At 47.3% G+C, this 15,131-nt stretch overlaps 1 protein-coding gene across 3 annotated transcripts in view; it reads right to left on the bottom strand.

Annotated features, from left to right (window-relative positions):
* NFYC (nuclear transcription factor Y subunit gamma) overlaps positions 1–15,131 on the bottom strand; it is a 36,413-nt gene that overhangs the window by 11,588 nt on the left and 9,694 nt on the right. The window contains exons 1-3 of one of the 3 annotated variants that reach the window (XM_027701282.1): positions 9,369–9,535; positions 3,844–3,956; positions 301–372 (exon numbers count right to left, since the gene is read on the bottom strand). In XM_027701282.1, coding sequence (XP_027557083.1) covers positions 301–372; positions 3,844–3,948 — 177 coding nt within the window. In that variant the 5' untranslated portion in view covers positions 3,949–3,956; positions 9,369–9,535. Of the gene's footprint in view, positions 1–300; positions 373–3,843; positions 3,957–9,368; positions 9,536–15,131 lie in introns of those variants that run through there. The other 2 variants (XM_027701285.1, XM_027701283.1) reach the window with 2 other exon arrangements.

The following is a 15,131-nucleotide window of genomic DNA, read 5'->3' as shown; positions in this document are numbered from 1 at the left end:
TCCTTTTCCAGGGATTATGAAAAGCTCCCTTGCACAGGAACACAACACACACTTTGTGAAATTTGTGGTATTTACCACAAGAAAACAAAACTGCCAAAAGCCTTCACCAAAATCCCAGATGTTTTTGCTTTCCCAGTTTTAATTCTCCAAGGCCAGGTTAACTTTGCATTCAGGACAGCTGCTAAAAAACCCTTTAAAAATCATAATAATGCTGATAAGAATAATGAAGTTCAAGGAATTATAGACACAATATCCATCAAAAGGGTCAGAAATATTTTAGGAAAAAACCCCTGAGTTTACCTTCACATCTTCATCCAGTTTCATGATTTTCTTAATGCGAGCCAAGGGCAGCTCCTGAACCCTGAAGTCTTTCTGCAGAGAGAGATTCACATTTGAGAGACTCTTTAACTGACATTTCACTGAAAATAAAGGTTAAAAAAATGGTTAAACAAGTCTGCATTGCCTAGAATTACACTGGATAAAATCAATTTGGTTTTCTTTCAGGTGTGGCAGCTTCTCCTCGGGGCTGAGAATTCTCCTGTCTGGGTTTTACACTGATTTAATTCCACTCAAACCTTCTGGCAGATGCTTGGATTTCCTGGTTCTGCACAACAGAATGTTTCTAATATAATATCACCCCTTTCTCCACCTATTTATATCTGAAGCAACAAATCCAATGAAGTTTCCTGGGCCCCACAAAACACTGGAATTCCCAAAAAGTCACAAGAAGAAAACGAAACCAAACGAGAGCTGCATGAAAACTTTGCTTTGTTTGGACTTCCCTGCTGCCCAATCCTAATTTTGGGGTTAAAAATCTTACAGGAACCTTGTTCAAAATGTTTTTTAGGTGGATTTCTCCCTATTTTCCAGGAAATAATTGTGGTTTAAGAGCCAAACTTTGCATGAGAGGAGGCACCAACGTGTTCCTTGGGTCAGGCAAACCACTGAGCTTCACTGAAGCTTCTCCCATTCCTGAAGGATAGAAAGTGGAATTAAAATAAATCCATCAATCCCATGTGTTGCTGCCAGGAACCTCTTAAAAAAGGGAGAAAGGCTGAGGTTACATCCCACTGCATCAGGAATGCAGAATTCCTGCTCACAAAGGGCTTCTAAAAAAAAAAAATCATCTTCCCTTCTTCTTCTTAACAAAAATGTCACAGAAAAATAATAGGAAAGTCATTTCTCCAGGGAAAAAGCACTGCAGGATGTGTTGGGGAAACAAAAGGGGGGAAAAATGCTGAAAATGCTGTTTTCTAGTCTAAATTTCTCTTCTAAATTTCTTTCTGGTGAAGAAAAATATGGATGTTGTCGTGGCCCAGGCAGAACTCCAGCAGGGGCATTTTATTTAATTCATATATAACATTTTTATGTATATTTAGATACATTATTTTTTATGTGTACATATATTTAAAAAAGCTTTCTGTGCCTCATTCTGCAGAGAAAGCTGCATGTGGTGCTCCTGTAACTTGCTGAAAAATCAGGATTAATTTGGGCTGGGGGTGTCCTTGCAAGGAGTGCTCAGGGCTGTCCCATCTTGATAAGGAAAGTGGCATTTTGGGAAGGATTTTGGAAGGATTTTGGGGCAATAAGAAGGTTGGGACCTGCTCTTGGAACACACAACACACTCAGGGTGGCCTTTGCAACCAGCACAAAAACAAGTCAAGGGGTGGAAAACCATCTCAAAGGGTTTTCTGAGTGGGGTTTTTATTGTTTTGGGGGTTTTTTTCTGGTTTGTTTTTTTTTTCTAAAGTTCCCTTTTTAAAGGGCCTCATGAGCTTTAACTGCTGAGGAGAAAACTCCTGATTTGTGACACTTGTAACAGTTTTAATATCAGCTTCTGTGAAGGGGCAAACCTCTGAATTTTTCCTTCACCAGAAACAAATTTAGGAGAGAAATTTGGAGCAGAAACCACCATTTTCAGCATTTTTTCCCCCTCTTTTGTTTCCCTAACACGTCCTGCTGGGGAGAGATGACTGTGCCCAGGTACAACACCATTAAAACCTTCAGATTTTGAAAAACTAAAGCTCTTTTATTCCTTTAAGGCCACGACACATAAATCAAAAGGAACAGGAGGCGAAGGGAAGCCTGAGCAGGACTGGCTCCCACCCAGCACCTCAGACACCAATTCCTCCTCTTTTTTTTTCTCCAAATTAGGGCTGGATGTTTCCACAGGCCTCCTGTAACTCCCTGGGCAGCTGAAATTGTTAAAAATGTTAAGCTCAGCCTAAGCCCGGTTCTTATTTCTCCACTCCTTCCCATTCCCTCCAAACTCCCTTTGGGATTTCCCCCTGAATTTCAGCTCAAAAAGCACAAAAACAGCCCCAAAAAGCAGGTGCCCAACAGCTTTCACCCCCTGACAGTTTCCTGGCACCCACATCCACTCCACAATACACAGAATAAATTCCAGGATTTCATTAGGGGGCACAGCACTGGAATGTTTTCCCATGATCCCTTTTTTCCCCCCCAACTCCACTGCCCTCAGTGAACGTTTCCCAATGAATTCCTAACTTGCAGTGCAATAAATAGATTCCTAGGACAGTTAAAAATTAAGCTGCCCATGCTTGATAAGCTGCATAATAAACCCCTTTCATGTGGAGATGAAGCCAAACTCCAGCTCCTGAACACAAGAATTCACTGTGCTCAAAGAGGAAAGTAATTAATTCTGGTTATGCATACAAATTTCTACATCTGTTTCTTTAATCAACTATCTGCACACAGGCTGAAAAAAAAGCAGCTTATCTTCAGACTAGTGGATTGGGAGGGGGGTTTAACTTTGAAGAGCCTGTCTTGGACTGGAGTTCTTTTGTTTTCAGGCCCAGGAGAGTGATTTCAGGCCCACTGGATCACAGGAATGTATCAATCTCCCTTGAAAAGTCATTTTTATTATATGCCCTTGTTCCCACATCTCTTCTGGGGACGGAAAAAAATAGAAGCTGCTTAGTCCAGTTCTTATTCTCAGCTTACACAGGATTTTTTTTTTTCTTAATCAAGCATCTTTAAATTAATAAAGCACCTGATAACGACACACTTGGCATTCAAGAATCTCAGCATTTCAAGTTTGTCAAAGGAGATGGTTCTGGAATAGGGCATAGAAGTCTAAAGCCAAAAATCCATTCACAAAATTGGAATTCAAAGGTAATTTATGGAGGGGGGGAGCTGGATTTTGAACAGTGACTCCCCAGGGCCTGTCCTTTGGTGTGGCCAAGGGATGCCTGACGTGCTGGTCACACATTTATAGTTCAGAATGTGAACAGAAGCATCATGGGAGGTGTATCCTCAAATCCCTCCTGCCAGCTAAAACACCCTCTGGCAGCTCTACCTGTGGCTATTTTAGAATCCCTTCTCTTTTCCCTCACAAGCAGAATTCCCCTGGGATTCTCCAGGGCACGGCCACAGCCATCACTGAGCCTGTTCAAACAACCTTTACATCACTTTGTCTCCTTGTTCAGCCCAGAAGGAGCTGAAGGTTTGACTGTTGATGCCCAGAGAGGTTGGGACTCTCCATCCCTGGGAGTGTTCAAGGCCACGTTGGACTTGGTTTGGAGCAACCTGGGATGGTGGAAGGTGTCCTGGGATGGTGGAAAGTGTCCCTGCCCGTGGCAGGAGGTGGAACAAGATGAGCTTTAAGGTCCCTTCCAACCCAAACCATGCCATGATTCTGTTGGTATCTCCATTTTGGGGGGGATTTGGAGACCACAGCCCCTTCTGGGTGATGATTTATCAGCTCCTTGTCCAGTGTAAACAGTTTTACAGGATCCCAGAGCACCAAGCTGAGGTTTATTTTGCTCCCAGACCCTTTTCCCTGTCAGTTTTCCAGGAATCCCCAGTCCTGGGGCCACTCACCACGGTGAGGTTGCGGATCTCCTCCATCACCCGAGGCCAGAAGGACTGCAGGCTCTGCTGGGCATCACTGTTCCCAGCTGTGCCAAACCCACCATCCGTGGACATCCTGGCAGCTGGGAGAGACAAAACCAGGAGTGAGCAACGAGGGAGGGCAGGAGGCAAAGGATCCCACCCACAGGATAAAGGGGAATGGCTTCACACTGCCAGGGAGCAGGGTCGGATGGGATTTTGGGAAGTAATTCCTCCCTGGGAGGGTGGGGAGACCCTGGCACAGGTTGCCCAGGGAAGCTGTGGCTGGTCCATCCCTGGAAGTGCCCAAGGATGGGGTTCTGAGCAACCTGGTCGAGCAGAAGGTGTCCCTGCCCATGGAACAAGATGATCTTCAAAGGTCTTCGGGTTCCAACCTAAACTGTTCTGCGATTCGGTGATTCCAAGCCCCAAGAATTCAGGAAAGGGCCAGCCTGGCTTATCATCCCTCTGGAAAACTGTCAAAATAAGCTATGACAGAACCAATGATTGGTTTTTTTTCAATTTTAATTTATTTTTCCAAAGATTGAAAAAGAACATTTAAGAAGTGCAACAGACGGTCGCTTCCGTGCCTGTCTGAAAGTGTCACTTTTTGGGGCTTTACACCAGTTTTAAAATCCCTCTTTTCCCCACGTATAACCAACAGGAGAAATTAACACTCTGCACAATGCGGAATATCCAAAGCACAAAGATTTTAACATTCAAATCTTTTAATTGGAACCGTTTTCCAAAGCCAAGGCACGGGGCTTTCTGCAACTGCAGGGTGTTCCGAGCGTGCTCATTATTCCATTTATCCCCAAGGAAATCTGTGCATTCATCAAGATTTGCATCCCTGCAAACACCTTTATTTACAGGGTGCACCAGCAGTGAACAAGGAGAAAACAAAGGGATAATAATAACTGGGATCAGACTCTCCCTCCATCCAGGCTGGGCTGGTTGGTGGTGGGGACATCAGCCTTGATCAACCTCGTGCTCAGGTGACCCAGTGACACTTTCCAGGGGTAGGTCAAGTTCCAGCTGACACAATTCCTTCCTCTCCATGAATTCCTAGATCAAGCTGTGCCTTTTTGAGGAGGAACTCTTTAACCAGCTCTAGTTAACATCAACATCAAGGCAGACACACAACATGGGAATCCCTTGGAACACCAAGGCCAGCTTTGCTGGCTGTGTCTGTGTGACAGGAGCACGTGGCTCCGGCAGCATTCCCAATGGAATGGCAGCCTGGAAGGATGGGGGACTGGTGCCAAAAGCACAGGGCCTGCTGAGACACATCCCAAGAGGATGGGACTCGGTGATTTCCAGCTCAGAGATCAGCTTGGGAATGCCAGGAGAGCCCCCAGGGTCACCCAGAGCAGCTCTGAGTGCTCAGGAATGACACACAAATCCCCTGGACAGACCATAAATCCCTGGGTCTCCCACAACAGAGAGGAAGGTGCCACATTTCCCACAGGGAAAGATCTCCAGCTCCACGTGGATATTTGTGTGTCTTTCTCCACTGAGCAGATTCAGCCCCAACAAAGGCACAACCCTCTGCTCCTGATCCCGTTCCACGTCAAGGTTTATTCCAGTCCTCCCTCAATCCACAGGGAATCACCAGGACACCAGGAATCCCAAAATCTCCTATTCCAAAGCAATGGGCATCTCTAACACGTTCCTAAGGATATGTTAACACCAACATCAAGGCAGACACACAACATGGGAATCCCTTGGAACACCAAGGCCAGCTCTGCTGGCTGTGTCTGTGTGACAGGAGCACGTGGCTCCGGCAGCATTCCCAATGGGATGGGAGCCTGGAAGGATGGGGGACAGGTGCCAAAAGCACAGGGCCTGCTGAGACACATCCCAAGAGGATGGGACTCGGTGATTTCCAGCTCAGAGATCAGCTTGGGAATGCCAGGAGAGCCCCCAGGGTCACCCAGAGTAGCTCAGGAATGACACACAAATTCCCTGGACAGACCATAAATCCCTGGGTCTCCCACAACAGAGAGGAAAGTGCCACATTTCCCACAGGGAAAGACCTCCAGCTCCATGTGGATATTTGTGTGTCTTTTTCCACTGAGCAGATTCAGCCCCAACAAAGGCACAACCCTCTGCTCCTGATCCCGTTCCACGTCAAGGTTTATTCCAGCCCTCCCTCGATCCACAGGGAATCACCACCAGGAATCCCAAAATCTACTGTTCCAAAGCAATGAGCATGACACCAGGAATCCCCAAACCTGCTATTCCAAAGCAATGAGGATCTCTAACACATTCCTAAGGGATCAAAGGCATGGATGGCAGACAATCAGCTCGGCACCTCCTGCAGCCTCCACTTGCCAAGGCAGAGAAGGAACTGTTGTATTTTAATTCCTGGGTGTGGGAATCTGACAGGGAATGACAAGGAGGACGTCAGGAGGTTGTATTTTCAGTCTCAAAGCAAGACAGGAAGAATTCCAGGTAAGGAAACTATGGAAATAAGTGACTGACAAGTTACCTGCTGACTCTTCAACAACTATTTGCATTATAATACAACCCGCCTACAAAGTGAAGTATTTCAAGTATTTATAAGAAGATACAGAGATATAAATATTCCAATGAGTGTTAAATTGGTTCTCCCTCACCTTGATCTTTGTCAAATGCAGACAAAAAGTAGTTTAAGGCACATAAATAAAAGCTAATCCTTGAAAACCTGCTCCGGCCTGGCAATATTTCAACACTAGACGGGGTCTTGGGTGCCTGTGGGGATGCAATTCATCTTGGGGACAGGGCAGATCACTTCTCAAGGCTCTCAAAATATAAATTACCACCGCATTTAACCCACTTTTAAGTGCTGCACTGGGAAATAATGCTGCACATAACCCAACGAAACAACAGGTTAAAATAAAAGGAAAAACTGTAAAGGAGGAAAGAGGAAGAAAATTTCAGCGCCACGAAATTTCTTGCACTAAATATCCGAGTGTTCAGCCAGAAATGGTTTGCTCGGGTCATCTATAATTTAAAAAGTCCTGTTGATGAACACAAAAGAATTCCTGTGTTCAACTTAAACACAGGACTGATTTCAGAAGGATTCTCAGCTGCTTTATGTGACTGCTTAGGATCATTTCGTGATAAATTGAGTGAGAGTAGAAACAAGAGTCACCAACGAGCTGATTTTCCTAAAAACTTCCAGAAAAAAAATCACTACATAAAAGCCTAAGCAGGTTAAAACTGCTCAGAACACAAGTACAGGAATTTCTCCTCATTAAAACAGAAATGGTTTGAAGGTGCCTGAAAGCATCAGAGGGAGGATTGTCAAGGTAAAAAACCCAAAGTGTCACACAAACCTCCAGCTCTGCCAGACAAAGCTCAGCAGTGAAACCATTCCTGGGCAATTAGGTAATTCCTTCAGCCAGGGAGAAGGAGCTGAGCTCTCTCTCCTCTTGCAGAAATCCTCCCAGCAGGATTAGTGGCAGCAAAAAGCTCCCCAAGCACACCCTGGATAAGCTCAGCACAGCCAAGGGAGGAGGAGGATCCTTGGATTTCACACACCTGGGTCTAAACCTGTTTGGTTTTTTGCTAAGGAGCCTGCAGGGAAATGCTGCAGCTTCATTCTGCTCCATCCATCCCTGATTTCCTTCCTGCTGGAGCATCCCTGAGCTCAGCCAAGGCAGGCTCAAGGGCTTTAGGAGCAAACTGGATACTCCAACATCAAATTGGGCTGGAGAACAGAAGCTGGAGTCATTTTGGGTGCCACCAAGAGTACCCAGAGCCAGAGAGGAGGTGCTGATCCCACACACACACACACTGGGAAAGTCCCCTGGGAGCTGGACATGGCTCTGCTTCTGCCAGTTCTCACTGCACAGGAGCTGTCACCTCTCCAGACCAAGGGACAAGGGCTGGGGAGATGGTGGAGGGTCTGGAGGGGCCACTTGAGGAGCACTGAGGGCACTTGGTGTGTCCAGCTGGAGCAGAGGGCACTGAGGGTAGAGCTCAGGGGGCTGCAGCTCCTCAGAGGGGCAGCTCTGACCTCTGGGGGAGCAGGGACAGCACCCAGGGAACGGCTGGAGCTGTGTCAGGGCAGGGTTGGGTTGGATTTCAGGGAAAGGTTCTTCCCCCAGAGGCTGGTTGGGCACTGCCCAGGCTCCCCAGGGCAGTGGGCACAGCCCCAAGGCTGCCAGAGCTCCAGGAGGGTTTGGCCAACGCTCTGAGGGACAGGGGGGGATTGTTGGGGTGTCTGTGCAGGGCCTGGAGTTGGATGGATGATCCTTGTGGGTCCCTTCCAGCTCAGGATATTCCAGGTGTGCTATGGTGACCTTGGATGAGCTGAACTCCCAGCCTGAGCCCCAGGAACCCAAAAAACAGGCTGTGAGATGCTCCTGCAGGAGAATCTCGGGGAGGAGGTTCACACACCCAGACTGAGAGCTGGGACACCTCACTGAGGGGAAAGGGCAGCAAGAAAACAACACTCCCCCCAAAAAAACAACCCACACAGAGCAAGAAACGAGGGAATGAGTTGCCTAGAGAGGCTGTGGATATCCCATCCCTGGAAGTGTCCAAGGCCAGGCTGGAGCAACCTGGGATGGTGGAAGGTGTCCCTGCTCATGGCAGATGGGTTGGAAACAAAGAAATCTTTAAGGCTCCTCCCAACCCAAACCATCCTGTGATTCTGTAACAACAGGGAAGGCTGGGACACACCTGCTTCCCAAGAGCCAACCCACCCACACAGCCCGGAATATGCTCCATCAACACAAACATCTTCTTTCCAGACTCAGGGAAAGAGAAACTAAAGGCCAAAAAAAGCTGAGGCCTGGGCAGAAAGTGCCCAGGGGTGATTACAGAGCACATTAACAGGCACATCCCAACAGCTCCACCAGCAGCACTCAGCAATTAGAGCTGTTCTGCTCACCCGAGCACGACACCCTGGACAAACACTGAACTTCCCAAATCCTGGGGCAGCTGACAAATGTGGAACAGCTTCACTTCACAGGAGGGCAAAGGAAGCATGAACACACCTCTGGTGTCCGTGGCTGGGGTTTTGGGGGTTTTGTTGTGACTATTTTTATGAACAGATGCTGGTTTGTGCTCTTTCCTGGGTGCCCTGGGAAGGGGGAAGCAGCCAAACGGAGCCGCCTCCCCCCGGACAATCCGCCACTTCAGCAGGAACTGAGCTGGAAAACACAACCTGCAGGAAAATCACTAACAAACCCAACATCTCTGAGCTTGCAATTCCACCCAGAGCAGGTATTTGCCTGGAAAAACACCAGCCAGGAGCAGCCGCAGCCATTCCGGGCCTCGCCACACGAGTTCGGGAATGGGAAGAGAAGGACAACATCCCCATCCAGGGATCTAGGGAGGGTCATGTCACAGCTTCTGACAAGCTTCTCCCAAGCTGGGAGAATCAACCAAACAGGGTGGGGAGCAGATCTAAATGAAATTTATCCAAATATCCAAAGGGATATGCAAACAGCCAGAGGGAAGTCATTCAGAGCCTCGGGGCTCTCCCTGAAAGGAGGGAAGGGCTCGGCAGCAGCATCACGTACCACAGGTCCTGGTGCCGTCAGAAATGGCAGGTTCTTTGCATACAAAACAGCCACATTCCCAGGATTTAGGTTATGGGAAAGAGCCCCTTGTGTTCCGTGGCAAAAGCAGCAAATTCCATCCAAGTGTCTCAAAAAATGGCTGAAAGCGAAGCACAAGAGAAGCTAAAAAGAAATGAGACACAAGCTCAAGTGTTTTGCCTTAAAGTCCTTAAATTATGGCTACAAATAAGGAGAATACACAAATATTTCTGGAAACGAATCCCCTCCACCAGATCCTACCCTGAGACAAACACACATTTACCACCTCCATGCTGATGGTGTTTAAAGGCTCCCACCCCTCCAAAAAAACCCTCCCAAAACTCTTCTGAAGTGGTTTTACAACCACCACTGTCCCCCAAAAGTCACAAGTTAATCGTTAAGAAGTAGCATTAAAGAAAAAGAGGAGATTCATGGCTTGTTCTCTCCTTTTCTGTGTTTTAAATACACCATTTTTACCAGGACAAAAACAAAACCCAACACCACAGCACCCAGGAAAACACCCTGGGAGTCTGAAGAATAAAAAATAGAAGCCAAAAGTGAGTGTTTAGATTCAACACTAATCCCAGCATTCCCTGATCCTTCCAGTGTGCTGCAGGAACTCCCCCCACTGTGTGTTTTGGGAGCCTGTCCTCGATTTAAAAGTCAAATAGACTTGAATGTCTAAAGAATGAGCTCTGGGGAGCACCAAGTGCCAGACACCTGATCCTGCCAGGAGCAGGAGGAACAATCCAGCAACCCACAACTGCTTCCCTGAGAAGAACAAAATGCAGTTTGATATGAATTTAGTAACACATCCCTTGAAATGGGAGCAAAGGCTTTGATGTAGGAGAAAGCACCTCCACGAGCTGCTGCTGCTCCTGAAATTAGAGCAATTTGCAGCATCAAAGTATCAAATGGAGAACAAATCCAGAGTTTGAAGTGGACTGTGAGAGTAATTTCGAGCACTGGAGGAATTCTGAAAGGTTGCAGCCCCACAGCACCTGTTTTGCACGAGATTCTGCCCCTGTTTGATTTTAAACCAAACCTTGGAGAAGTCGTGGTTAAATGGGCTGAAATTGCTCCCACGGAGATCTCGTGCCTCCCATAATAAAATTCACTGTGAATTCTCTCTGCTTTTGAGATCTACTCAAGCCAACAGAGATAATTCCTTTCAGGAAATAATATCAGATTTATTTTCACTCCACTTCCATGGGCATGTTCACTCCACTTCCATGGGCATGTTCACTCCATGGAGGTCGAGCAGCGTGGTTGGAAACTCAAAGGTGCCAGAAAAACCACCTTAAATTACTTTTAGTTGCTTTGGGTGTAACAACAATTAATTGGGTTGGTTATTAATGGTTTCTCCTTCCACCTCAACATTCAGGCCTTGCCTGCTCAATGATATAGAATTATTAAATCCATAATGCAGTGCAGCTCCTTGAGCCATGCTGGCACCACAAACTGATATTTGCTGACACCTTCCACTAGCCCAGGTGGCTCCAAGCTGGCCTTGGACACTTCCAGGGATGGGGCAGCCACAGATTCTCTGGGAAATCCTTTCCAGCCCCTCCCCACCCTCCCGGGGAAGAATTCCTCCCAATATCCCATCTGACCCTGCCCTCTGGAAGTGGGAAGCCATTCCCCCTTTTCCTGTCGCTCCAGGCTCTCGTCCAAAGTCCCTCTCCAGCTTCCAAAGTTATCCTAATAAAAAAGGAAGCAGGAACACTTGTAAAATGAGGCATAATTGGCTCTACAATCCACAGCAGCACATTCACAACCCAATTATTTCAGCACATTGCTGCACTAACGACCCCGGGGTTATTAAGGCATGAAAACTTCCATCATTATGGACAGGCAACAAATTAAGAATAAAATTACAGCTAAAAGACAGGCCCAAATCAGATTTAACACTGGATTTATTTATCCAAAAGATGCAGGGACTCCCTTCCAGTTCTATAAAGTCTAAGTCAGCCTTTCAGGGGATGAACATGAACTCCGGGAAGTTTGAAGTTCTGCTCTCAATGAAAACATAAAACCTAAGTTTTTAGACATTTTAAACCAAGTTTTTAAGTAGTTAAAAGGTTATTTCAGGAGTGAAATGCTGCAGCAAACTACCCACAGAGGGTACTGAGCACTTCTTGCTAAAGGCTCTTGAGAGCAGGTTGAAAATCTGTGTTTAAGTTGTGCTGATCTTGCCTTAGGGCAGGAAAAATAAACCAATGACCACTTCAGGTGCCTTCCAGCCGTTTTTCCTTGGAATATTTAGCAGGTTATTTCACCTGTGGAACATGAGCTCCCTAAAACCTCTATTTATTCCCTCTGCTTCCACTCCTCCCAGGCACAGCCTTTGATTTAAGCCTGGATCAGTCACAAAGTCAGTGAGAGGCACCTGGATTCCCAATTCCAAGAAGAGATAACTCCTTAAAGGAGGGAAATTTGGTGCCAGCAGCTGCTCCAGGGCCAGCTCTGCACCATTCCCAGGGCTCACCTGCCATGGATGTTGTGCTGGATCCCAGCTTTGCCTCCCCCTCTGCCCCTCTCTCCATCCCACAGGAATTCTGCTCCTCACTCCTCCCAGGACACTCAGAAGCTGGATTTGGGATAAGAGCTGAATCTCCACTTCCCACTGACAGCAGGAGGGAGCTGATCCCTCTCCACTGGCCAGGAAAACCACCTTCATCTGTGCCAAGCAGGATTTGGCTGGATAAACTTCCCTGTTCCCACTTTGTTAAGGAATTACAGCCCTGAGACAACCTTAGAACACCCTGAATGCCATAAAATATGAGCTGAATGCCATAAAACACCAATTGAATGCCATAAAATATGAATTATTCCCAAGAATTTGTGATTTTAAAGCAGAGGGAAAGGCTGCACCAGCCTGTGCTTCCCGTGAGCTTTGTTATTTTGGGTGGAAAAGTTGAATAAATGGGATGATTTTAAGGGCTGCAGGGTTACTGTTCTGTACTTACATATAGTTCTATTTATTTTTTTCTGTATAAAAATATCCCTCTGGTTCTATTTTCTACAGAGCAGTCAGTGTTCCTATTACTTGGGCAAGTTCCATTATCAAATGGCATCTTGCAAAAGTTCAAATTAATTATTTTGCACAGAAACAGCCTCAAAGTCTTTCACCTCCCTGAGATCAGCAGATCTTCCTTAACTCAAGATCTTCCTTAACCTGAGCTGCTGAACAGGCAGCCAGGATGGTTCAATCAGGGGGGTTTAACCTATTTTCTTTTATTTTTAATTTTTTTTAAAAAATCCTTTATTATAAACCTGCAAATCTCCACCTTCAGTGCAGGAACAGCCCCAGCTCCAAGTGACCTGCTCTGATTTAGCAGGAAGTGACCAAATAAAACAGCCAAGGGAAGAAAAATCCCCTCAGTGAGATCTCAGCACTGAAGCTTTTGAGAACAAATAATAAAAAAAAATCCCTTTTATTTTTTTAAAACTCCTGGGAAGCTTTGGCAGGTGCCCTGAAGTTTGTTCTTGCTGTCAGTGCCCCTTGTAACAGCTGCTGAATTTTCTGCCCTTCTGAAGGAGAAGATAAACTGACTTTAATCGCTCTGAAACACAAGATAAAAACTGTCTCCTTTAGCAGAATGTAACAATTCAAGAGTTTAGGGCCACAAATCTCCACGTTTTAATTCACTTTACAACATGGGCAGAGCAATAAGCCCTGAAATGAAGAAAGCACTTCATGTGCCAACTCTATTAAAATACAGATGTCACCCCCATTATATAAATGGAAGATATTAGTCCGATTAAATAAAATAAACCCTGAATACACTGGCTGGAAAGGTGACCTCCTGAGGGCACCCAGCACCTCACATGAACCCTCTTCCTCCTCCTCCTCACTGAGGTGCCCAACTTGGGATCTTCTAAAATGTCCTTTACACCTTCACTACCTCGGCTGGGACAAAAAACCAAGCGTGGAAAAGGCATTAAAATAAAAAGATGAGGCTGTTTTCTCTTCCAGGTTAAAACCCTAAGAAAAAAACTAAAAAAAACCAACCAAACCTCTTAGAAAATAAAGCTAAAAAATAAAACCTCTTAGGAAAAAAAACCCACAACAGCTAGAAAATAAAACTTCTAGACAAAGGAAATAAAAAACATCTCCCAGGAAAGCCCAGGGGACACACAATCTTCACTGATTGAAATGGGACCTCAAGGACCTTCCTGCCCCTTATGGTGCTGGGAAAAAAAAAAAAAGTCAGGAACTGGTGTAATTTGTTAATAAATCCATTTACAGAGTTCCCAGGTTCTTCCTGCTGCTCTTGACCTAGAAAGATCAAGCAGCACCTCTTCTTCTCCAGCCTCCTGCGAGCTGGGGCCACAAAAAATAACAAATATTGGGTGTAACCAAGACTTCTGCAGGGGTTTTATTCTAATTTATGGTGGCTACAGATTCCCTAAAAGTGTTCTGCCAACACCTGAAAGCACAGTGCAGTTGAAAATACCCCACTTTTGAGGCAAATACATTAAAGCAACTCATTTTTGCTTCAAGATGCTCACAGTGACCTTCATACTCGTGGTGAACCCCCCAGTTCTGATCCACATCCTGCTCCAGGAGTTCCTTTAACATCCCTCCTTGTTGAGAGGTGACTTGTGGTGATATTTCCCTTTCTCCCACTCAAAACTGTGACACGCCAAGAAGTTCAACAACCGCAGGTGAGATCAGGCATCTCCTGCCTAATTTAAATTAAAATGACAAATTTAAATTAAAACAACCCCCCAATAACACTTTGGGGCTGGGGACAACTCGGGGTGAAGCCCAAACCCGTGGGAATCCTGAGAGGAGGCGCAGAGCAGGTTCCTGGGCCTTGGAACCACTTCCTAAAAGCCCGACAAAAATAAGCTTCACAGAGAAATTTTGCCAAAAAACCACCACTTTTAAGGCCAACAAGGAGCAAGGAGGGAGGGGGGAGAAGGGCGAGGGCACCCGGAGCTGTGTCACCCCGGGAGGACAGGACAGAGCAGCAGCTCCGAGCATCTCCCCCAAGGAATGCCTGCAATGTGATTCACCTCCCCGGCCCAAAACTAACTTTAATCGGGATCTCCCGGCTCTCCCCCGGTGTCCGGCGGGACCGGCTCCGGGTTTTTTCCCCCCCTACCCCGTGGGGTTTTTTGTAGTTTTTTTTTTTTCTTTTTTTTTCTTTTTTTTTCCCCTCTCGGTCCAAAGTGCCGCGAACAAACTTTGTCCTTCACCGCGGCGGCTCCGAGCTCTGGCATTTCAAGGTCACTCGTGCAGGCCCCGCTCCAAGTTGTGCAGCGGCGGCGGAGGCGGCCGGGGGGTCCCCGGGAGGGGTCCCGGGGGGGGGTCCCGGGGGTGGTCCCGGAGCCCCTTTGGGCCGCGAAACCCCCCGTTAATCGCTGCTCCCCCCACTGTCAGCGCCGCCCGTGACCTTCGGGGGGGCGAGGGGGGGGTGTCGGCGGTAAGAACGATAACAAAGGGTTGTTCGGGCCCACCGGGGGTTTCGGGGTGCGGGGGTCCCGCTGCCCTCCCCCCTTCCCCGGGTCAAGGGCAGCGGGGGGGCCCGGCCGCGCTGGGGGCACGGCGGGGAGGGCAACCCGCTGCTTTTACCCCCCTTCCCGCACCCCCACGCGCCGCGGGGACCACCGGGGGGGGAGGGGTCACCCCGCGGTTCTACGCGCCCCCCACCCCTCCACCCCCAGAGGACACGCAACACCGGGGCGAGCATCCCCCGCAGCACCCGCGGCCTGTCCGCCCCCGCGGCGCCGCGC

The sequence above is a fragment of the Neopelma chrysocephalum genome, unplaced genomic scaffold (assembly GCF_003984885.1).
Source record: "Neopelma chrysocephalum unplaced genomic scaffold, ASM398488v2 Primary Assembly neopelma1_155, whole genome shotgun sequence".
Taxonomy (NCBI): Eukaryota; Metazoa; Chordata; class Aves; order Passeriformes; family Pipridae; genus Neopelma; species Neopelma chrysocephalum.
This window is presented reverse-complemented; position numbering and strand designations above follow the sequence as displayed.